At 34.5% G+C, this 26,677-nt stretch overlaps 1 protein-coding gene across 1 annotated transcript in view; it reads left to right on the top strand.

The window, feature by feature from the left end:
- LOC131140382 (SERTA domain-containing protein 4-like) overlaps window positions 1–25,427 on the top strand; it is a 28,111-nt gene extending 2,684 nt beyond the window's left edge. The window contains exons 2-4 of the mRNA XM_058090755.1: window positions 12,864–13,035; window positions 17,410–17,525; window positions 18,482–25,427. Coding sequence (XP_057946738.1) covers window positions 12,882–13,035; window positions 17,410–17,525; window positions 18,482–19,300 — 1,089 coding nt within the window. The 5' untranslated portion in view covers window positions 12,864–12,881 and the 3' untranslated portion in view covers window positions 19,301–25,427. The remainder of the gene's footprint in view (window positions 1–12,863; window positions 13,036–17,409; window positions 17,526–18,481) is intronic.
- Window positions 25,428–26,677: the final 1,250 nt, after the last annotated feature.

Below are 26,677 nucleotides of genomic sequence, written 5' to 3'. Positions count from 1 at the left end.
AGGCTGCAATCTGGCACATACAAAATCTTAAGATGAAGGAGGATATAATTGTCATAATAAGAATGGCTAGTGGTTTTTTTACAGTTAGGACACTATAGACAGATTCTGGTTTAGGATATGATTGTCATAATAAGAACGGCTAGTGTTTTTTTTACAGTTAGGACACGATAGACAGATTCTGGTTTAGGATATGATTGTCATAATAAGAATGGCTGGTGTTTTTTTTACAGTTAGGACACTATAGGCAGATTCTGGTTTAGGATATGATCGTCATAATAGTGTTTTCTTTACAGTTAGGACACTATAGACAGATTCTGGTTTAGGATATGATTGTCATAATAAGAATGGCTAGTATTTTTTTTTTACAGTTAGGACACTATAGACAGATTCTGGTTTAGGATATGATTGTCATAATAAGAATGGCTAGTGTTTTTTTACAGTTAGGACACTATAGACAGATTCTGGTTTAGGATATGGTTGTCATAATAAGAATGGCTAGTGTTTTTTTTACAGTTAGGACACTATAGACAGATTCTGGTTTAGGATATGATTGTCATAATAAGAATGGCTAGTGTTTTTTTACAGTTAGGACACGATAGATAGATTCTGGTTTAGGATATGATTGTCATAATAAGAATGGCTAGTGGTTTTTTACAGTTAGGACACTATAGACAGATTCTGGTTTAGGATATGATTGTCATAAGAATGGCTAGTGTTTTTCTTACAGTTAGGACACTATAGACAGATTCTGGTTTAGGATATGATTGTCATAATAAGAATGGCTAGTGTTTTTTTACAGTTAGGACACTATAGACAGATTCTGGTTTAGGATATGATTGTCATAATAAGAATGGCTAGTGTTTTTTTTTTACAGTTAGGACACTATAGACAGATTCTGGTTTAGGATATGATTGTCATAATAAGAATGGCTAGTGTTTTTTTTACAGTTAGGACACTATAGACAGATTCTGGTTTAGGATATGATTGTCATAATAAGAATGGCTAGTGTTTTTTTTTACAGTTAGGGTACTATAGACAGATTCTGGTTTAGGATATGATTGTCATAATAAGAATGGCTAGTGTTTTTTTTACAGTTAGGGTACTATAGACAGATTCTGGTTTAGGATATGATTGTCATAATAAGAATGGCTAGTGTTTTTTTTTACAGTTAGGACACTATAGACAGATTCTGGTTTAGGATATGATTGTCATAATAAGAATGGCTAGTGGGTTTTTTTACAGTTAGGACACTATAGACAGATTCTGGTTTAGGATATGATTGTCATAATAAGAATGGCTAGTGTTTTTTTTACAGTTAGGACACTATAGACAGATTCTGGTTTAGGATATGATTGTCATAAGAATGGCTAGTGTTTTTTTACAGTTAGGACACTATAGACAGATTCTGGTTTAGGATATGGTTGTCATAATAAGAATGGCTAGTGTTTTTTTTACAGTTAGGACACTATAGACAGATTCTGGTTTAGGATATGATTGTCATAATAAGAATGGCTAGTGTTTTTTTTACAGTTAGGACACTATAGACAGATTCTGGTTTAGGATATGATTGTCATAATAAGAATGGCTAGTGTTTTTCTTACAGTTAGGACACTATAGACAGATTCTGGTTTAGGATATGATTGTCATAATAAGAATGGCCAGTGTTTATTTTTTTACAGTTAGGACACTATAGACAGATTCTGGTTTAGGACATGATTGTCATAATAATAATGGATAGTGTTTTTTTTTACAGTTAGGACACTATAGACAGATTCTGGTTTAGGATATGATTGTCATAATAAGAATGGCTAGTGTTTTTTTACAGTTAGGACACTATAGACAGATTCTGGTTTAGGATATGATTGTCATAATAAGAATGGCTAGTGTTTTTTTACAGTTAGGACACTATAGACAGATTCTGGTTTAGGAGAGGAGTCTCATAATAAGAATGGCTAGTGTTTTTTTTACAGTTAGGACACTATAGACAGATTCTGGTTTAGGATATGATTGTCATAATAAGAATGGCTAGTGTTTTTCTTACAGTTAGGACACTATAGACAGATTCTGGTTTAGGATATGATTGTCATAATAAGACTGGCTAGTGTTTTTTTACAGTTAGGACACTATAGACAGATTCTGGTTTAGGATATGATTGTCATAATAAGAATGGCCAGTGTTTATTTTTTTACAGTTAGGACACTATAGACAGATTCTGGTTTAGGATATGATTGTCATAATAATAATGGATAGTGTTTTTTTTACAGTTAGGACACTATAGACAGATTCTGGTTTAGGATATGATTGTCATAATAAGAATGGCTAGTGTTTTTTTAACAGTTAGGACACTATAGACAGATTCTGGTTTAGGATATGATTGTCATAATAAGAATGGCTAGTGTTTTTTTTACAGTTAGGACACTATAGACAGATTCTGGTTTAGGATATGATTGTCATAATAAGAATGGCTAGTGTTTTTTTTACAGTTACGACACCATAGACAGATTCTGGTTTAGGATATGATTGTCATAATAAGAATGGCTAGTGTTTTTTTTTACAGTTAGGACACTATAGACAGATTCTGGTTTAGGATATGATTGTCATAATAAGAATGGCTAGTGTTTTTTTACAGTTAGGACACTATAGACAGATTCTGGTTTAGGAGAGGAGTCTCATAATAAGAATGGCTAGTGTTTTTTTTACAGTTAGGACACTATAGACAGATTCTGGTTTAGGATATGATTGTCATAATAAGAATGGCTAGTGTTTTTCTTACAGTTAGGACACTATAGACAGATTCTGGTTTAGGATATGATTGTCATAATAAGACTGGCTAGTGTTTTTTTACAGTTAGGACACTATAGACAGATTCTGGTTTAGGATATGATTGTAATGTGAAGGTAAGAATCTTAAATAGAATTTGCAGAGGAAACAGCTGACAGTTTGTGTACTGATGATTGTATCTACTGCGGAAATGTACTATAAAATCCAAGTAAGCAAGTATACGGATTCCGTTTTTGTATGTTTTGCTTTTTGAAATTTACATGAAGACATTACTATCACACGTATGTCGTCTCCATTATGGAAAGAATTAATAAGTGATGCCACATTGTATGATGTGTGTGTGTGTGTGACTCTCTGACTCTCTTGGGCGGATTTGGATGTATTCTGATGTGAAAACCACAGACGTGAACTCTTTTTCATTGCAATCTGTTTCCCTAAGGCTCGGAATCAGTCCAAACCTGGCCAAGAGAACGGGGAGTAAACACTAATGACACATACACTGACTGGCTCCTCATACGTCTTACACACACATGCTGAAACCATTATCATATTTGAGGTTGCGGAGGAAAACTGTCTCGGTTTATTAGAGGTATTTTTTTTTTTTAACTCCGTTAAATCTTGCGAACAAATGAAATCCCCAACATCTGGTTTATGTGTCAGTTTTTCTATGGATGTTTTCTATCAAATGTAGGCCAATTTGTAGAAAGAAAAACACATGTATGAAGCTATAACTGATAAATGACCAAAACAAGCTGCTAAGATCGTAGTTAAAAAAGCTAAAAAGTTTTTATATTTATTTATTTTTATATTTCATGTTCAGAATATTGCTGCTAATTGCAAAGACGTTCTTGAAGGGGAATGGCTCAGATCTTGCGGAATATATGCAAGAACGCCATAACATAATGGAAACACTGGACCCAGAGACTGGACCCAACTGGATTCTGTATGGCACCATTCTTAATACGGGTGCCAGATTCCGGATACTCCGGTTTCCTCCCACATTCCAAAAACATGCTAGGTTAATTAGCCACTCCAAATTGTCCATAGGTATGAATGTGAGTGTGAATGGTTGTTTGTCTATATGTGCCCTGTGATTGGCTGGCCACCAGTCCAGGGTGTACCCCGCCTCTCGCCCCAAAAAGACAGCTGGGATAGGCTCCAGCACGCCCCGCGACCCTTGTGAGGATAAGCGGTACAAAATGAACGAATGAATGTTTACAATCGGGATGAGTGATTAGCGTGCAGGGCTCACAGCTAGAACACCCGAGTTCAATTCCACCCTCTGTGTGGAGTTTGTATGTTCTCCCCGTGCATGCGTGGGTTTTCTCCGGGTACTCCAGGTTCCTCCCAGATTCCAAAAACATGCTAGGTTAATTAGCGACTCCAAATTGTCCATAGGTATGAATGTGAGTGTGAATGGTTGTTTGTCTATATGTGCCCTGTGATTGGCTGGCCACCAGTCCAGGGTGTAGAAGACAGCTGGGATAGGCTCCAGCACCCCCGCGACCCTTCTGAGGCAAAACCTGTAGAAAATTAATAACATTTTTAATTTTTAATTTTTAATTTTTAATTTTTAATTTTTAATTTTTAATTTTTAATTTTTAATTTTTAATTTTTAATTTTTAATTTAAAAATTTTAAATTTTAAACTTTAAATTTTAAATTTTAAATTTTAAATTTTAAATTTTAAATTTTAAATTTTAAATTTTAAATTTTAAATTTTAAATTAAAAGTGAAATAAAAAATCAAAAAACGTAAACTATATTAGGAAAGCAGGAAGTGAACAAATGTAACGGTTACTGATTGTAAAAGTACCAGATGGAGGGGTAGGATTTAACAAGCTTTGCTGAGTGATTAGTGTGCAGGCCTCACAGCTTGGAGACCCGAGTTCAATTCCACCCTCGGCCATCTCTGTGTGGAGTTTGCATGTTCTCCCCGGTTTTCTCCGGGTACTCCGGTTTCCTCCCACATTCCAAAAACATGCTAGGTTAATTGGCGACTCCAAATTGTCCATAGGTATGAATGTGAGTGTGAATGGTTGTTTGTCTATATGTGCCCTGTGATTGGCTGGCCACCAGTCCAGGGTGTAGAAGACAGCTGGGATAGGCTCCAGCACCCCCGCGGCCCTCCTGAGGCAAAACCTGTAGAAAATTAATTAAATTTTAAATTTTAAATTTTAAATTTTAAATTTTAAATTTTAAATTTTTAAATTTTAAATTTTAAATTTTAAATTTTAAATTTTAAATTTTAAATTAAAAATCAAAAAACTTAAACTATATTAGGAAAGCAGGAAGTGAACAAATGTAACGGTTACTGATTGTAAAAGTACCAGATGGAGGGGTAGGATTTAACAAGCTTTGCTGAGTGATTAGTGTGCAGGCCTCACAGCTTGGAGACCCGAGTTCAATTCCACCCTCGGCCATCTCTGTGTGGAGTTTGCATGTTCTCCCCGGTTTTCTCCGGGTACTCCGGTTTCCTCCCACATTCCAAAAACATGCTAGGTTAATTGGCGACTCCAAATTGTCCATAGGTATGAATGTGAGTGTGAATGGTTGTTTGTCTATATGTGCCCTGTGATTGGCTGGCCACCAGTCCAGGGTGTAGAAGACAGCTGGGATAGGCTCCAGCACCCCCACGACCCTCCTGAGGCAAAACCTGTAGAAAATTAATTAAATTTTAAATGTTAAATGTTAAATTTTAAATTTTAAATTTTAAATTTTAAATTTTAAATTTTAAATTTTAAATTTTAAATTTTAAATTTTAAATTTATTTATTTTATTTAAATGTATTTATTTAAATTTATTTATTTATGTGTCCTGTGATTGGCTGGCCACCAGTCCAGAGTGTACCCTGCCTCTTGCCCAAAAGACAGCTGGGATAGGCTCCAGCATTAGAAAGCGTTATAAAATGAATGAATGAATGTTTATAACGTCACAGAGACTTAAAACGAGAATCATATTTTGCGTGCGGCTGGCGAAGCTGACCTTGGTTGACTCCCCCATCAAAATGTTCCGCTACACGACAAGCCGTGCATGTCTGAGTGTGTGCTCTCTGCCTCCAAAATCATGGCCGCCGTGACTCGTCTCCACTCATGACAAGGTTCCCCCGGGGGGCACTTATCTTTCCCTTCCTGACTCACTCACATCCATCCATTCATTCGTGCCTCAGCCCTCGTTCTATCTCGCCTTATTCTCCTCCATTCTCTATCGTTCTCCATCAGTCTCCCTCTTGCGGTTTGTCTCGTGCCCTGGCACCGCAATTAAACTCTCATCATCAAAGAGTGTCATGAAAGAATGCAATATGGAGCCTGACAGAGGTAGAGAAGCTGTGAGAGGAGAGATAAGAGGGGATGAAGCCCGGGAGGAGCTCTGACTGAACACAGGTGAAGCAGTGTCTCTTCCGCTTACACGTTGCATAGGCTTTCACCCTCATAACCCCCCCCCCCCCCCCCCCCCGATACACACCACCAAACCACAAGCCCACACATCCAGCAAGCAAGCACTCTCAATCATCTCGCATTCCTTCCAGAGGCTGACAAAAAGAGACGAGAGCTCGATGTCTCAGAAACTCTTCTCTCCTTTTTTTTAGCTTTTTCCTCCTCAAACGTTCCGATTTTTTTTTTTCTGGCACACAAACATGAAAAAACGCGCTGCGGCTACCCCTTCACGTGTTCCTTAAACCAGTGATTTTCAACCACTGTCCCGCGGGCACACTAGTGTACCTTGAGAAACCGTCAGGTGTGCCGTTTGGAATTATCCAATATCACTTTTTATAATTAACATTTATTAATCATTCATTCATTTTCTACCGCTTTTCCTCACGAGGGTCGCGGGGGGTGCTGGAGCCTATCCCAGCTGTCTTCAGGCGTAAGGCGGGGTACACCCTAGACTGGTGCCCAGCCAATCACAGGGCACATATAGACAAACAACCATTCACACTCACATTCATACCTATGGACAATTTGGAGTCGCTAATTAACCTAGCATGTTTTTTTGGAATGTGGGAGGAAACCGGAATACCATGATGGGGAGAACATGCAAATTCCACACAGAGATGGCCGAGGGTGGAATTGAACCCTGGTCTCCTCTGGACCTGTGAGGTTTGCGCGCTAACCACTCGTCCACTCACATTCATACCTATGGACAATTTGGAGTCGCTAATTAACCTAGCATGTTTTTGGAATGTGGGAGGAAACCGGAATACCATGATGGGGAGAACATGCAAACTCCACACAGAGATGCCCGAGGGTGGGATTGAATGGGTATCTTGTACCCGCTCAAACGGAAAGTTGTCAGACTGCGTTCTTCTTCTTCGTGGTGTTTTTCTTCTTCTGTTGTTTATTGGCGGTTGGCAAGCCGCTTTCGTGTGCATTAGCGCCATCTGTGGAACAGAATCTAAACCCTTCTATACTTTATTCATAAGTCCGGTTTTATTAAAAAAGAAAATATATATCTATATAAAACATGTCCTGAGTTTAATTATAATTATAAATATTTTTATTAATAATTTTATTATTATTTTATATATATATTAATAATAATTAAATTATTTAAAATATAATATAAAATTATAAATATTTTTTATTAATAATTTTATTATTATTTTATATATATTAATAATAATTAAATTATTTAAAATATAATATAAAATTATAAATATTTTTTATTAATAATTTTATTATTATTTTATATATATTAATAATAATTAAATTATTTAAAATATAATATAAAATATAATATATAAATATAAATGTAAATATAAATATAATATATAAATATATAAAATATATAACATATAAATATAAAAATATATATAAAATATAAAAATTAAAAATAATTTTATTCTAATATTATAATAATAAATAATTGTATTAATAATTATAAAATATTAGCAAGATTGAATTTGATCTTTTCCTGTTTAAATTTTATCCCGGGTGCGTTCTTTCAGCGCATGCTCAGATATGACGTAACACGCAGATCCGGACGTTCGTCACTTTTAAAAATGGAGGCCAGCAATCGGCACTGGACTAAGCAAAGTTTTGATTCAAACTAAAAAAATAAAAAAAAACTGGCAATACGGAGTTATTCCAACAAGTGAAAGAAAAACTCGGTATCGGAAGTCGCTATCACGTGATGTTGATGTTTACGTTTTACTGGGCATGCCCTGTTGACTATTCTGGTTGATTTTCACAAACGCATGTAGACAAGAGATTGGAATATTCCTTTCTATGGATACTATTGTTTTTCCCGAAAAGGTGATTGGGAAAGAGAAAAAGTGTTGATGTAAAAACCGTGGCTACTGTGGAGTGTCTGTGGTGTAAAGACTAGCATAGCAATGTAATATTGGTCCGTGTGGCAACACCTACCTTGTTCCTCCCATGGACTTATTGATGCACGTGTGAGGTCGTGGTGACATTTTGGAACATTTTTGGTTTAGTGGTGTGTGCCACAAGATTTTTCCGATGTAAAAAAAAAAACGTTGTCGTGGTTCCAAAAAGGTTGAAAATCACAACCTTAACGCATATCGCTGAATGTGTAACAAAGTCTGGATTCCCTTTGTTTGTTTGTTTTTTTTATACCCCCGTAGTTCAGTAAGCTGTCATCTGTGACCGCTGTTGAAAGGATGTCAGACAAACGTAGTGAAAAAAAAAAGAGACGAGGGGATGAAAGAAATGATAACGAAAGGAGGGGGGGATGTCAAGATGGAGGTCCTTACGGAGGGCAGAGGGAGTGATGGCACGCTTGTTTCTTTGTGCCCGAGCAAACATAGCAACAGCAGACGTGAGGGGAGGTGATGGAGAAGAAAATAGCTGCGGGTAAAAAAGCAGCTCTTGGGGGGGGGGGGGGGGGGACGACACATGGCAAAAGATGCTAATTAACCATGGCAGCCGCTCTCAATGGTAGTGACATAATTGGCCCTAGTTGGAGGTCCTTGGTGGGGGTGGTTGTTGTCTGTGCTTTGTAGACTGTATCAGACTCAGTTCAGCAGATTTGGTGATTGTCAGATGCTCGGGTAATGACGCTTTGCATCCAGGGTGGTTGGCGCTGGGTTCACTGGAAGAGGTGATTAGCTCTGATTAGCTTCCTGTCCGTTGTTGTGTATGACCGCTGCGGTCATAGCGTCTTCATGCGGGCATGTAAGCAATGTGGATACGATGGGAGAGAATTCATTCATAATGTCACAAATACTACTTGTACTTTGGTATGTGACAAAAAAATTGTATTTAATTACATTAAATTAAATTAATGTAATTTAAAAAAATGCAATTTTTTTATTATTATATAAGAATTTTTTTTATTATATATTAATTATATTAGGAAGGCAGGAAGTGAACAAATGGAGATGGAGGGGTAGGATTTAATAAGCTTTGCTTCTTCCTACTCCTTTTGGACATGTGGAACTGTGAACTGATTATGGGATGCATTCAATTGTAATCTGATGCATGTTCAAATGAAATTAAACCATTACCATTTTTTTAAATATAAAAAAATAAAAACAAAAAATGTTTTTTAATAAAATAAAAAAAATAACTTAAATTATATTAGGAAAGCAGGAAGTGAACAAATGTAACAGTTACTGATTGTAAAAGTACCAGATTTTTGGACATGTGGAACTGTGAACTGATTATGGGATGCACTCAATTGTAATCTGATGCATGTTCAAATGAAATAAAACCATTAAAAAAATAAAAAAATATATAAAAAATATTTTTTACTTAAATTAAAAAAATAAAATTAAAAAAACTTAAATTATATTAGGAAAGCAGGAAGTGAACAAATGTAACAGTTACTGATTGTAAAAATACCAGATGGAGGGGTAGGATTTAATAAGCTTTGCTTCTTCCTACTCCTTTTGGACATTTATAAAAAAAAATTAAAATAATAAAAAAATGTTTTACTCCTTTGACGTGACAAAAATAAAATAAAATGTAAAAATAATAAAAAATAATATAAAAATAATATAATAAAAAATCTATAACAATAATTCTATAATATAAAATAATAATATAAAATATCAAAATAATAATAAAAAATGTATGCATTTATTTAAAAAAACTTAAATTATATAAGGAAAGCAGGAAGTGAACAAATGTAACAGTTACTGATTGTAAAAGTACCAGATGGAGGGGTAGGATTTAATAAGCTTTGCTTCTTCCTACTCCTTTTGGACATGTGGAACTGGGAACTGATTATGGGATGCATTCAATTGTAATCTGATGCATGTTCAAATGAAATTAAACCATTACCATTACCATTACAATGCTGAGCGATTGGGAAGTCCTTTTCTTCATGCAAATGTATTACTCTTTTGAACGCATATTGTTTTGAGAAGCCAAAGTCCAAAAGCCAAGTCACCGTTCCGAGCAGAACTTGACTGGGTGCGGGGGTAAGTCGCTATTGATGCACTACTGAGGATGTCATGCAATTTCACGTCCAATAATCTGAAATATCCTTTTAGGTTACCCTAACACTTTAAAGCAGGAAGATTAGCCGTGCATACAAACGTAGCGCTAGTAGTCCTCAGTGCTTCTTCACTGGCTCTTACTAATGTGTTCAGTCATGCCGAGTGGGGGTCTTATTGAAAGGGACACTTTAATCTGCTACCTCAGTGGGGGGGTGAGCATCGTGTCACCTCACTTTGGGTTTGTCACGGAGGACTTTACCGTTGTTGGGGCTATCCGGAGAGGGAATCAAAGTGACGGAGCTTTAAAGGGAAAAAAGGTAGTGACAAGGAGATGCAGCTGCTGATGTTTGGAACAGCTGGCTTTGCATTGTGCATGAAGGGGGAGGGCTCATCTTTAAATCGAATGACAGACGTTCACAGCCATCAAAAAGACCGACTGTCTCTAACGCCGCATTCAATAAGACGGGAAAAATGATTTGATCACTCTAGTTTCTTAAGTTTATCCATCCTTTCTAATGTCTGGTACAACTAAAGGTACATTTATTTGGATAGATATAAGAATACGTAGCAAAAATAGCCCATATGAGGTGAATTTAAGATATTTTCTCCATATTTAACAAAATCACTAATTCTTACAAGAATAATACTGTTGTCACTCTGATGAGCTATTTTGTTTATTATCGTTATTTGTACCTTTATGCAATAAAGTGAACAAGAAACGGAAGAAACAATGGTGTCATATTTTTTTTACCATGACTGCACAAAGACGATTCCCAACACAAAAGGAATCAAAACAAGCCCTTGTTTTTGTTGTCATGTGGTTCTATATCGAAAATCAAAGAAAACAAAAATGACAGGTTCTTTTCCAAAATAAACACTTTTTTGTTACTTTACTTTATTTGCCTTTTATTTAACCTACAAATGTGTCAGATCATTTTGCCTGAGTGAACTCACGTAAAATGGCATTATATGAAAAAAAATTGCATTATATGCACTTTTCCAAAATAAAAACACTTTTTTGTTTTACTTTATTTGCCTTTTATTTAACCTACAAATGTGTCAGATCATTTTATCTGACCCTGGATTTTATTTTGATGATGAATTGTGTCTTATTATGAAGAAGCTGCGAGGAGCGATTGATTCTGTGACTCGTGGTGGTGGTGGTGGTGGGGGGGGGGGGGGCATGGTCAGCGAACTCACGCAAATATGAAAAAAATTGCATTATATGTACTTTTCCAAAATAAAACACTTTTTTGTTACTTTACTTTATTTGCCTTTTATTTAACCTACAAATGTGTCAGATCATTTTGCCTGACCATGTATATCTATAACAGGGGTCTCAAACTCAATTTGCTTGGGGGCCACTGGAGCTCGGGTCTGGGTGAGACTGGGCCGCATCAGGTTTTCCAAAAAAAAACCCCAAAAACGCATTTATTAAAAACAAAAAAAAATTAAAAACTTCGCTTTGGTTCCATTTTTCTGCAATAAAAGCTCTGATAAAACATTCCACTGTTCTCAAATATCTTAGTTTTTATTTTTCTACACAAAATAAGATGAAAAATAAATAAACAAATCAAGAATAAAGAAAATCAATTAATCAGTAATAAATAAATATAATAATAATAATAATAATAAAAACTTACGAAACCACATATAGTTGGTGGGTAGACAAATTATTTTTTTCAGATTAAAATCAGATTTAATCTGCATTATTAGAGCCCTGTAGACATGACAAAACACGACTATAGTCACATTTATACTCTTTTTATTTACAACATATTGCGCAACTGCAGGGTCTTGAGACACATGCTAACTCGCAAACTAGAGTTAGCTAGCGACCTAAACGGTAGCCTTCAACTTATTTCCTTTCAACTTAAATAGCCAAAAACTTACCACTTCCACACGGATAGGGAGGATAACTATTAACAGTTATTTAACCTTTAACATGAACATTAATCAAACGTAATAATTTTTTCTGGGTACATGATACCATACAGCATCCATATCAAACTAAACAAATTTAACTTTCATATCAAGGCGGGGGCCTCAAACTTGTGGCCCGCGGGCCAAACGTGTTTGAGACCCCTGATCCATGAGGAAAACATACCTGAATCTACCAATATAATGTACTAATATAAAGCAAAACATTCAATAGGACAGAAGCAATGCTTCCTTCGATGCTGCTTAGTCATCCCTTTGTCAACAGTCGATGCGGGAAATTGAAAGGTGAAACTGCGTCACTGCAAGACTCAAATAGAGTACTTCAAAAAGTTTTACCATTGGTGTACTTCATTCATTCCTTCTACTGTCTTTACACTCCGTCTAATCATGCAATGTGTTTGACAAGGTTTCCCAAGTGTGGGATCCCTTTTCACTGTACAAATTGGTGCCAAGCATCTTGCTACTAACTCCTACGACTTAATCACCAGGGAATCGGTGGCGTGAGTGGGGTCATTTCTCAATCTGTTGGCCCACTTGTTACTATCCCACGCAGCTCACAGAGCCTGGAGCCTACTTAATATGAGTCATGCTGTGCATGGAACCGAGCCATCCAAAATGTATGCATTTTCCGGGTAACAAAACGGCGACATTTTGAAAAAGTGAAATACTATGCATAAAAAATCCAAAATAAATAACTAACTAATCCATTTGGTGATTTATTTCTCTCTGCTTGTCTAGAACCTAATCAATAAAGAGATGACCCTCGTCTTGTCCATGAATCCTTTCCTGGAGCCAGAGAGAGAACCCCCCCTCTCAACATACCAACCAGTATGGAAGACGCAGCGCTGCAGTAAGACCTGCCTGTCAAACGCCACGTCACCGAGCTACACCGAAGAGAAATCCAAACAGGGTAAAGATGCCAACATTGACTTTATGTGGTTGGTGTTCAATACATGTTTATTACATTATTGAGCGCAGTCTGTCGTCCGGCGACTGGTCGATCTCCATTTTTTTTTTTAAATTATGATTTGAATCAATCAGGGTTTTATGCTGCCGATTCAAATGCAACCCTTAGCCTTCTGACTGTCACGCACACATCATATGGTAATGGTAATGGTTTAATTTCATTTGAACATGCATCAGATTACAATTGAATGCATCCCATAATCAGTTCCCAGTTCCACATGTCCAAAAGGAGTAGGAAGAAGCAAAGCTCATTAAATCCTACCCCTCAATCTGGTTCTTTTACAATCCGTAACTGTTACATTTGTTCACTTCCTGCTTTCCTAATATAATTGAAGTTATTTTTGTCCTTTAATAAAATAAAATTAAATTAAATTAAATTAAATTAAATTAAATTAAATTAAATTAAATTAAATTAAATTAAATTAAATTAAAGGGAAAAATAACTTAAATTATTTTATTTAATTTTAATATAAAATTAAATTAAAGGAAAAAATAACTTCAATTATTTTATTTAATTTTATTTAATTCTATTTAATTTTATGTAATTTTATGTAATTTTATGTAATTTTATGTAATTTTATTTAATAAAATTAAATTAAATTAAATTAAAGGAAAAAATAACTTATTATATTAGGAAAGCAGGAAGTGAACAAATGTAACAGTTACTCATTGTAAAAGAACCAGATTGAGGGGTAGGATTTAATAAGCTTTGCTTCTTCCTACTTCTTTTGGACATGTGAAATTAAATAAAATTAAATTAAAGAAAAAAAATAACTTCAATTATTTTATTTAATTTTATTTAATTTTATTTAATTTTATTTAATTTCAATATCCAATGACATAATGGGTACCACGTTTTTAGCTAATTGGTTATTTGTGGCCTTATGCATTATTTTAGTTGTTTGAAGATGAACTATATCAGCAAGTTGAAGTATTTGTCATTTTAGAAATAAGAAGTTAGTATGTTCTCTGTAGGCGCCATTATGAATTATCCTTACTGGCCTTTTTTGCAGTACATTTAGTGAAGATTGCTTTTATAGTTATTAGCCCATATTTCCACACAATAAGTAAGATATGGTAGAACCAGAGAGCAATAAAGAGTGTGGAGTGATTTCTGATTGAGAACAAATGTTTGCTTTGTTCAATATTGAAATATTTCTGTCCACGTTATGTTGTATATTTGTAATATGAGGTTTCCAGCTCATATTTTCATCTATTGTGATCCCCAGAAATGTATTTTCGTTCACCCGTTCACCTTTTCGTTTCACCCTCGCCTGCGTAGCGTGAAGGAAAGTGGGCGGGGGACGCCTATTCGAGACGCATATCCAAGGCATATGACCATCACATGCTTTTCCACGGGAATCAGACGCTATTAATCTGTGACCAATTAATCGCAGCATGCCTAATTGCGGATAATAACATCTGTAATTACACTGTAAACCCGAATAAGTTAGCAGAACTCAGTTGCCACATTTTTTTGGCGTTCATAAACTCAAACATTTGAGTATATCAGAGCTTTAATATTTGGAGTTGATATTAGATATACTTTATATTATATTAGATAGATATTAGATATACTATCTGATGCAATAGATTTATTCTTAATTGATTCTTGCGTTGATTCATTCATGTTTAAAATATATTTTTTTATAAGTAACCACAAATTCTTTTAGTAGGTTACACAAATCTGCAAAAAGTTAATATTAATCAAAAATAATTACAAGTTAAATAAACAGAAAAGACAGGTAATGCAAGTGGTATTCAACATTTATAAGTAGAACTTTTAAGAACATTTTAAGTTAACTATACTTAATTAATAATAATATATATAATAATAAAATAATAATAATAATGAAAATTTAAATAATAAAATAAAAATAAAAATAAAATAAAAATAAAAATAAAAATAAAATAAAAATAAAATAAAAATAAAATAAAAATAAAATAAAAATAAAATAAAAATAAAATAAAAATAAAATAAAAATAAAATAAAAATAAAATAAAATAAAATAAAATAAAATAAAATTAAAATAAAATTAAAATAAAATTAAAATAAAATAAAAATAAAAATAAAAATAAAAATAAAAATAAAATAAAATAAAATAAAAATAAATAAATAAATAAAAATAAATAAATAAATAAATAAATAAATAAATAAATAAATAAATAAATAAATAAATAAATAAATAAAATTTAAATAAAAATAAAAATAAATGATACAATTTAATAATTTTAATTAATTAATTTTAATTAATTATTTTGAGCAATTGGATTGATTTACAGTGTCTTAAGTTGTATGTAAACTATGTTTTTAAGTTAATCTTACTTAATATAGCCGTAGTTCAATTTAATCAAAACATATTAGTTAAAAGTACTCAAAATGGAACAACATGTTAAATGAAGTAAGTTATAAGTAAGTTATTAGAACTTTTTTAAGAACTTTGAGTATGTATAACTTCATTTATTTAAGTACTTTGAACATTCAGGTTTACAATGTACTTCACTGGTACAATATTATTATTTTATAGGACTATATTTTTATATTTTTTCATATTTCCGGACTAGAGTACTTCTTATTAGAGAAGCGTATGAACTTTGGCTAGTATATTTTGTTTTTTTGTTACTTGGATTCAAATGATTTCCTCCCTCCTTGACTTAGCTGTGCTTTGTTTACGTCGCTTTCAAGCAAAAACATAGCAAATTCAAATTTCTTCAGAACTTTGTCAAAAAAAAAAGCTGACTTCTTCGTCGCTCGTTGTCGTACCGCCGCCGTCTCCTTTGTAAACAAGGCTTTGTGTCAGTCTTCTCTGAGCCGTTATGACACACAATACGGATTACCGTATTGAACGGTATATCACTGGAAAGCACAGAGACTCAGACTTTCAGAAACCGAATTACATTAGATGCCCGCTTTTCGCAAGTGTTACTTTCCTGGAAGGATGAAAAATTGATAGAGCCATAAAAAATATCAGTTGGACACATTACTCCCTGGACAAACCCTCCTGCTAGCTTCATGGTTTCCTCTGGTTTCAGATCAACATTTGCTAAAAGAGTGATTTTTGTTCTTATTACTGTATTTTTCCTTTTCCTTTCCTTCTAAGTCCTAACACTTTCGCAGCGATATCTCCTACTTCTTATCAGTTTTCCAAACAGTAAACGATAGCTTACAAAGACAACCGAGAACGACAGAACACAATGTTATGTTCCATAAACACTGGACAACTTTTCTGTTTATGTTTATTTTTTTGTATCGACAAAATAAGCATTGTGTTAGCATATCTTACACCTATTAGCCTGTTCTCTATTCTTTTATTCATGTTAGAACTTGCCTTCCAAGATGACGTAATGTCTGTTTTGGTCAAGTAGTTTGGAAAATAAATTACCCGCAAAAAATGACACTTATACTCCAGTGCGACTTATGTATGTTTTTTTTCTACCTAATTATGCATTTTTGGCCTTGTGCGACTTATACTCCAGAGCGACTTATGTATGTTTTATGTATGCATTTATACTCCAGAGTGACTTATGTATGTTTTTTTCTACCTAATTGTGCATTTTTGGCCTTGTGCGACTTATACTCCAGAGCGACTTATGTATGTTTTTTTCTACCTAATTATAACAAATCCATTTTCGGAGTTCTGTTTTTTTTTTTTTTTTTTTTTTTGCAATCCAGGTTAAAAACATTAAAAAGCCATAGCATTTCAGTATGTGGAATCAAACTATGGAATGGTTGAGTAAGGAAATCAAACAATGCACAACGATGAGCCAATTCAAGAAACAATACAAGCAGTTGATGTTTGCTAAATACAAGGATGAAGAGTCTTGAACCAGTCATGATGTGCTATATATATATATCACTATATTGACACTTACTATGGTACCCATTATGGCATTGGATGCTCATATCACCTCCTACTTCGGTACGTGACAAAAAAAGAAAAAAAAATTTTTTTTAATTTAAAAAAATAAAAAAAAAATTAAAATTTAATTTTTTAAAAAAAGATTTATAAAATAAAGTAAAACAAATAAAAAAACGTTTAAAAAAACTTAAATTATATTAGGAAAGCAGGAAGTGAACAAATGTAACAGTTACTGATTGTAAAAGTACCAGATGGAGGGGTAGGATTTAATAAGCTTTGCTTCTTCCTACTCCTTTTGGACATGTGGAACTGGGAACTGATTATGTGATGCATTCAATTGTAATCTGATGCATGTTCAAATGAAATTAAACCATTACCATTACCATTAATGTTCAGTGAATTGCTTGGTATTTGTGCATGCAATGTGTGTTGATACAATGTCATGTTTTTTTTTATAGAAACTCCCTTTCGGCGACTTCCTGACCACGTGTCGATGTCAAGACTCTCATTCTTCAAGAGGAAGTTTGTCGACGATGACGAGGCTTCGTTCAGTTTCAGGACGTACTGCCAAACTGTTAGTATTGATTCTTGAACTTCCTGTTATTTCACGTGAAACTGTTGATACATCCATCCATCCATTTGTTATGGAGGTTTGGGATCACTTGCAAATGTCTTTGTTTTCCAAATATTTTTTTTTTCATGCATTTCACAAACATTTTTATTCATTTCACAAACAATTAAAATGAATCAGATGATTAAAAAAAATTAATAAAACATTTAAAAATGTAATTTTTTTTAATAAAAAAATTTTAATGGTTTAATTTCAATTTAATTTGTTTTTTTAATTTAAAAAAAATTAATGGTTTAATTTCATTTGAACATGCATTAGATTGCAATTGAATGCATCACATAATCAGTTCCCAGTTCCACATGTCCAAAAGGAGTAGGAAGAAGCCGAGCTTATTAAATCCTACCCCTCCATCTGGTACTTTTACAATCAGTAACTGTTACATTTGTTCACTTCCTGCTTTCCTAATAGAATTTAAGTTTTTTTAAACGTTTTTTTTTTATTTTTTTTTACTTTATTTTATAAATCTTTAAAAAAAATAAATTTAAATTTTTTTTAACATTTTTTACATTTAAAAAAAAATATTTTTTTAGAATTTTTTTTGAACTTAAATTAGAATTTAAGTTTTTTTTAAACTTTTTTTACTTTATTTTATAAATCTTATAAAAAAATTTAATTTATTTTTTTTTTAATTTTTTAAATTTTTTAAAATTTTTTTATCAGTAACTGTTACATTTGTTCACTTCCTGCTTTCCTAATATAGTTTTTTTTATTTTTTATTGTATTTTTTAATTTAAAATTTAAAATCATTTTAATTTTAAATTATTATTTAAAATAAAAAAATCACTTCCTGCTTTCCATAATACAGTTTAAGGTTTTTAAATTTTTTTTTTAATAATGTTATTGTTTTGACAAAATATCTTTCCTTGGTTTGATGGATCTAACGCCCCATTGTACCTCAGGTGGCCCCAGTTTTGGAGGAACGGGCCCATGTTCTGCGTCTTTCCCTGGAGAAGATGCGATTCATCGATGACCCCGAGGCGTTCCTGCGCCGCTCAGTCCTCGTTAACAACCTCCTTCGACGTCTACGAACCGAGATCCTTCTCCAGAGCAGCGACTGGTGCTTCCCCCCCAACCCAGTTCTCAGCACCATCTTGCCACCGGGATCAAACCCCACAAATCAGGCACTAAGCAGGGCTGTACCCACCCCGATCTGCTTAGCACCCCAAGCCGGACCACCCTTTCGGAAGAGGTTCCGAATGGTCCGTGCGGGACAGGGGGACCTTCGCAGTGACTGTGCCCAGACGTGTTGTTGCTTCTACGCCGCAGCAGCGGCTGCCGGACACTACCTTCCACTTCCCTTCTCCATGTACGATGCAGAACTGTCCTCGCCGCACTCGTCCTCCGTCTTTCAAATAGCCGGTCACCATAAGATAGGACTGACCGTTATAGAGGGCCATGAGGATGAGGAGGACGACGACGATGAGGAGGAACTTGATGACGAGGACGAGGAGGACGAAATAGTTAGCGGACCTTCTTCCGGTTGGGTTCAGGGCAAGTCCAAACAGAAAAGTAGGACTAGGAGCCTGCTGGGTCATACGAGGACAGAGGCGGATAGCCGCGTGACGGGTAGCATCGAAGAGGAGGAGGAGGAGGAGGACGGTGAAGTGGAGGAAGACGACGAGGAAGATGGCGGCATCAGGCATCGTGAATGGGACTCGGCTTCAGAACGAGACCTTCTCAGTGTTCACTATTGGTACCAAAGGGGTCACAGACAGTAAGACTTGGCTTGCGTTCATGCTCACACGAGTCCATTCGTACCGTGCTGCACTTGGGTGCCATGCCCCCACCCCCCACCCCAACAACCCCTTCTTCTCTGAACCACATCACACAGGAGCATTCGTGCTTGGTACGTATACATCGCTGTCATACTATTAGTATCGGCCATTTTTGATGATTTTGACTGATTTTTAAAGGCACACAGAATATTGCGTTCTGGGTCAATATAGACATCATATATACCAAAAGAAAGGTTAGACTCTCATCTTTCATCAGGAAAAAAAAGTTAGTTTCTACCTTTTTCCGTTCTTTAGTAATCAGCTGTACAACATAGGAAAGTTTTCTGCAGAATCACTTCTAAAATTTGTTTACAAATATAACATACAGAATATTGCGTTCTCGGGCTATATAGACATCATATATACCAAAAGAAAGGGTAGACTCTCATCTTTCATCAGGAAAAAAAGTTAGTTTCTACCTTTTTCCGTTCTTTAGTAATCAGCTGTACAACATAGGTAAGTTTTCTGCAGAATCACTTCTAAAATTTGTTTACAAATATGACATACAGAATATTGCGTTATCGGCCGATATAGACATCATATATACCAAATGAAAGGTTAGACTCTCATCTTTCATCGGGAAAAAAAAGTTTGTTTCTACCTTTTTCCGTTCTTTAGTAATCAGCTGTACAACATAGGAAAGTTTTCTGCAAAATCACTTCTAAAATTTGTTTACAAATATGACATGCAGAATATTTCGTTCTCGGGCGATATAGATATCATATATACCAAATGAAAGGTTAGACTCTCATCTTTCATCGGGAAAAAAAAGTTTGTTTCTACCTTTTTCCGTTCTTTAGTAATCAGCTGTACAACATAGGAAAGTTTTCTGCAGAATCACTTTTAAAATTTGTTTACAAATATCACATACAGAATATTGCTTTCTCGAGCGATATAGACATAATATATACCAAATGAAAGGTTAGACTCTCAACTTTCATCAGGAAAAAAAAGTTTGTTTCTACCTTTTTCCGTTCTTTAGTAATCAGCTGTACAACATAGGAAAGTTTTCTGCACAATCACTTCTAAAATTTGTTTACAAATATGACATACAGAATATTGCGTTCTTGGGCGATATAGACATAATATATACCAAATGAAAGGTTAGACTCTTATCTTTCATCGAGAAAAAAAGTTAGTTTCTACCTTTTTCCGTTCTTTAGTAATCAGCTGTACAACATAGGAAAGTTTTCTGCAGAATCACTTCTAAAATTTGTTTACAAATATAACATACAGAATATTGCGTTCTCGGGCGACATAGACATAATATATACCAAATGAAAGGTTAGACTCTCATCTTTCATCGGGAAAAAAAAGTTTGTTTCTACCTTTTTCCGTTCTTTAGTAATCAGTTGTACAACATAGGAAGGTTTTCTGCAAAATCACTTCTAAAATTTGTTTACAAATATAACATACAGAATATTGCATTCTCGGGCGATATAGACATAATATATACCAAATGAAAGGTTAGACTCTCATCTTTCATCGGGAAAAAAAAGTTTGTTTCTACCTTTTTCCGTTCTTTAGTAATCAGCTGTACAACATAGGAAAGTTTTCTGCAAAATCACTTCTAAAATTTGTTTACAGAGTTCTTATAAAATGCACTTCTGGTCAATTTTCCGGATCTGACACATTTGTAAGTTAAATAAAAGCCAAATAAAGTAAAGAAACAAAAAGTACATATAATGCCATTATATATAATATATAATGTATATAATGCCGGTCCAAAAAATTGCATTATATGTACTTTTCCAAAATAAAAACACTTTTTTGTTTTACTTTATTTGCCTTTTATTTAACCTACAAATTTGTCAGATCATTTTGCCTGACCCTGGGTTAGGGTTTGTTCGTTTGTTTTGATAAATGTTTCCACAATAAAAGCGCCATGCTCACCGGTCCAAAAAATTGCATTATATGTACTTTTCCAAAATAAAAACACTTTTTTGTTTTACTTTATTTACTTTATTTTACTTTATTTTTACTTTTATTTAACCTACAAATTTGTCAGATCATTTTGCCTGACCCTGGGTTAGGGTTTGTTCGTTTGTTTTGATAAACGTTTCCACAATAAAAGCGCCATGCTCACCGGTCCAAAACATTGCATGATATGTACTTTTCCAAAATAAAAACACTTTTTTGTTTTACTTTATTTGCGTTTTATTTAACCTACAAACGTGTCAGATCATTTTGCCTGACCCTGGGTTAGGGTTTTTTTTGTTTTTATAAACGTTTCCACAATAAAAGCGCCATGCTCGCCGGTCCAAAAAATTGCATTATATGTACTTTTCCAAAATAAAAACACTTTTTTGTTTTACTTTATTTGCCTTTTATTCAACCTCCAAATTTGTCAGATCATTTTGCCTGACCCTGGGTTAGAGCATAAGCTTTGTTTTGATAAATGTTTCCACAATAAAAGCGCCATGCTCACCGGTCCAATTCATGGCAACAACTGAAAACGAAACCAAAACAATGGCATTATTAAGAAACTTTTTAGTTTTACTTTATTTGCGTTTTATTTAACCTACAAATGTGTCAGATCATTTTTGCCTGACCCTGGATTTTATTTTGATGATGAATTGTGTCTTATTCGAGGAGCGAATTATTCTGTGACTCGCGGTGGTGGGGGAGGGTTGATGTGTGACGCGGGTTCGAGCACGGTACAATCGACCTGGTGTGAGTACAGCCTCGTTCTTGTAGAGTAAAAATACATAAATGACAGCAACTTCTTTGGTTGAACTTTACCTCCAACGCCAGCTTTGTGTCATTGATCGAAAAAAAAACATGTCTTTAATTCCCCGATTTGGATTTTTGATTTTTATTTTTTTTTGCTTTCTATTCTGCAAGGATGTCAAATTTAATTGTTGTTGAACGAAAAACCGGCCTCAACATTTCTTCATACATCGTACTGTGACGTTAAATATGAAGCCATCATGTTGCACTGTCTTGTCTCTAAGACCGTTTTTTCCTGAATCAGCAATCGCAAACGTGGGCAAAACACGAGTGGAAGTGCCTTAGCGTTTTTACAGAAACACGTATTTTGTGTGTTCATATACTTCTTCTTTAGTAGCCATCTGCTAAAATGACATTTTGATAAACGCAGTGATGTTTTCAGATGTGGTTACAATTTTTTTTTTTTTGGAAGAAGACTAGCTATAAAACTAGCCATGAAAAATGTATTCCGTTTTTTTTGTACTCGGAGTGCATGTGATCGAGTTTCTGCACTGAACTCAACTTCGACCAACTTGAGCCGACCTTGAAGGAAACATCGGTTACTACTTGATGAAGTGTACTTTTTATTTTCTTAGGGATGTTTTAGCTGTACTTTCTCTTGTTTTGCCTTACAAGAATTCAATCTCAAAATGGACGGATAATATTTGTCATAAATCTTCATAGAACCGGTATTGTCATTCAGTTTTTTGGTTTTTAATTGGCCGAGTGACCTTCTACGGTACAGTAGAGCTCGCATAAGTTCTTCCCGATTATGGCGACGAGCCATCGTTCCATTCCATTTTCTTCGGGAAGTCAAGTCCAGACTTGATGACCAAGCTATGTCTTAGTTTAGGTCGCCCAATGGAGGAAACTCGTTTCAACCGCTTGTATTCGTAGTTTCGTTTTTTCGGTCACAACCCGAAGGCAACCAACCCGTCATATAAGTCGATAAAATCAGTTCTTATAATTTATAGTAACGCACAACAAGCTAAAACTCAACTCTGAAACCCATCCAACGGCACTTCCTGTCCTCCCGCCAATCATTCTCGTATGAGTCTGGAACCAATTACCGTATTTTCCGGACTATAACACAGCTTGGAGACCCGAATTCAATCCCACTCTAGGCTATCTCTGTGTGGAGTTTGCGTGTTCGTGGGTTTTCTCCGGGTACTCCGGTTTCCTCCCACATTCCAAAAACATGCTAGGTTAATTAGCCACTCCAAATTGTCCATAGGTATGAATGTGAGTGTGAATGGTTGTTTGTCTATATGTGCCCTGGGATTGGCTGGCCACCAGTCCAGGGTGTACCCCGCCTCTCGCCCCAAGACAGCTGGGATAGGCTCCAGTACCCCTGCGTACTACTGTACTATTACTACTACTACCTGTTTTTGCACCATACTATTAACATTCTATATGCCTCACAGCCAGGAGACCCGAGTTCAATTCCACCCTCAGCCATCTCTGTGTGGAGTTTTGTGTGGGTTTTCTCCGGGTACTCTGGTTTCCTCCCACATTCCAAAAACATGCTAGGTTAATTAGCGACTCCAAATTGTCCATAGGTATGAATGTGAGTGTGAATGGTTGTTTGTCTATATGTGCCCTGTGATTGGCTGGCCACCAGTCCAGGGTGTACCCCGCCTCTCGCCCGAAGAAGACAGCTGGGATAGGCTCCAGCATACCCGAAACCTTAGTGAGGATAAGCAGTAGAAAATGAATTAATGAATGTTTACAACCGGGATGAGTGATTAGCATGCAGGGCTCACAGCAAGAACACCCGAGTTCAATTCCACCCTCTTGTGTGGAGTTTGCATGTTCTCCCCGTGCATGTGTGGGTTTTCTCCGGGTACTCCGGTTTCCTCCCACATTCCAAAAACATGCTAGGTTAATTAGCCACTCCAAATTGTCCATAGGTATGAATGTGAGTGTGAATGGTTGTTTGTCTATATGTGCCTTGTGATTGGCTGGCCACCATGCCTCTCACCCGAAGACAACTGTGATAGGCTCCAGCATCCCTGTGACTTTCTGGAGAATAGAAAATGAATGAATGTTTTTTTGGAATGTGGGAGGAAAACGGAGTATCCGGAGAACATGCTAACCAATCTTCAAAAGAACAGCTATAAATAATAAATTTCTGGAACAAGCGAACCCCCCACCCCCACCCCCTCGTTATTTTGCCAGGTATGGAATCGTTTATGTTAAGCTTGTCTTCCTTGCGGTTTCATCTCATGTTGAAAGCGACACTAAAACATCGCTAATGTTTATTTTAGCAACTGTGACTCAAATTTTCCCAGCAAATAAGAAAAGGATTATTTAAGCCGTGGAAAAAAATCCTGTGTATATCTGTGGTATTATTTTATTTCACAGAAAGAATTACACAAAGCTACGTACTGAAGCAAAAAAAAATAAAAAATATAAAAAAGTGTTATGAAATATGTAATGAAAAACAACATAAGATGATGTTCTGTGATGTGTAAAAAAAAACAAGTAAAAAAACAAAGTGCTTTTTTTTCTCTTCTCTATTAAAACTCTCTTCATCCTGAAAGCGTTGGCATTCATTCAGCGTGTGTGCGTTTTTCTTGCGTTCCGACCTGCGATGTTCCTCACGAGCATGCAAATGAAGCGTCCAAGACAGGGATCGGGGGGGGCAATTTTTGAAAGCCGCTCACTTTGTTATTACGGGCTGTTAAAAATACTCTTATCTACTGGTGCAATGGGGCCCTCGCCGACATTGGACAGTGAAATGTTCCTTTGATGCGGTAATAGTTCTCAGCACGACCGCCCTAATTACTGGATTTCTGCTGGAATTGTGCACGTCTTGGATGACATTAATTCAGATTGCTTGAAAGCCGCTAAGCCAGGGGTGGGCAAACTACGGCCCGGGGGCCACATCCGGCCCGCCAAGTGTTTCAATATGGCCCGCCTGTTTTTTCCAAATATTTCATTTGAACTCAACGTACAACCTGGCATCGTGGCTCGGGCCAATTTTTTGATGGTTGAGGTAGCTGCTTTATCAATTTCGTTATTTGATGTGGTCTGTTGCAAAATGCTCCTGTAAAAAGGGACACAAGCACATAATAATAATAATAATAATAATAATAATAATAATAATAATAATAATAATAATAATAATAATAATAATAATGTTGTCAATAATGATAATAATACTACTATTATATTAATATTGTTGTTAATAATATTAATATAATAATGGTAGTAATATTACAAAATACTCCTGGAAAAAGGAGCACAAGCACAATAATAGTAATACAAATAATGATAATAATACTACTATTATATTAATATTGTTGTTAATAATATTAATATAATAATGGTAGTAATATTATTATTATAACAAAATAATAATAATATAATAACATTACTATAACTAATAATAATAATAATTCTAATAAAAATAACAATAATAATAATAATAATACATTGAGAAACACACTTTACATCAAATAAATGATTTCAAAGTGCACATATAGAAGATTGCATGACACTTTTACATGTAAAATATGTGTAAAAATATAGGTGTAAAAATGGAGTGTTACGTGTAAAATACTACATAATCCCCCCGTCAATTTTGTTAAATTAATGCGGCCCGCGAGTCAAAAAGTTTGCCCACCCCTGCGCTAAGCCATTGTGATGCATATTGTGTGTGTGTGTGTGTGTGTGAAATCACGCGTCTGGTGTGAACATGTGACGTGAGGTGAGGATGAGAGATCATCTATTCATGACACTTTGTGCCGCAGGGCATGCTGGCATCCTGTCTCTCAGGCAAAGACTCCATCTTTGTCTGGTACTACATCACATCTCTTTCTCTCTCAGGTGCAGTATATGGTACTGTGAAAGTACTTACTATACCAGGGGTGGGCAAACTTTTTGACTCGCGGGCCGCATTAATTTAATAAAATTGACGGGGGGGGATTATGTAGTATTTTACACGTAACAGTCCATTTTTACACGTATATTTTTACACATATTTTACATGTAAAAGTGTCATACAATCTGCTATATGTGCACTTTGAAATCATTTATTTGATGTAAAGTGTGTTATAAATGTATTATTATTATTATTATTATTGTTATTTTTATTAGAATTATTATTATTATTAGTTATTATTAGTTATAGTAATATTATTATTATTATTATTATTATTTTGTTATAATAATATAATAATAATAATATATTATTATTATTATTATTATTATTTTGTTATAATAATAATATTACTACCATTATTATATTAATATTATTAACAACAATATTAATATAATAGTAGTATTATTATCATTATTTGTATTATTATTATTGTGCTTGTGCTCCTTTTTCCAGGAGTATTTTGTAATATTACTACCATTATTATATTAATATTATTAACAACAATATTAATATAATAGTAGTATTATTATCCTTATTTGTATTACTATTATTGTGCTTGTGCTCCTTTTTCCAGGAGTATTTTGTAATATTACTACCATTATTATATTAATATTATTAACAACAATATTAATATAATAGTAGTATTATTATCCTTATTTGTATTACTATTATTGTACTTGTGCTCCTTTTTCCAGGAGTATTTTGTAATATTACTACCATTATTA

The sequence above is a fragment of the Doryrhamphus excisus genome, chromosome 13, assembly GCF_030265055.1.
Source record: "Doryrhamphus excisus isolate RoL2022-K1 chromosome 13, RoL_Dexc_1.0, whole genome shotgun sequence".
Taxonomy (NCBI): Eukaryota; Metazoa; Chordata; class Actinopteri; order Syngnathiformes; family Syngnathidae; genus Doryrhamphus; species Doryrhamphus excisus.
Note: the sequence above shows the minus strand (reverse complement) of the source record. Positions and strands in the feature narration are given on the sequence as shown.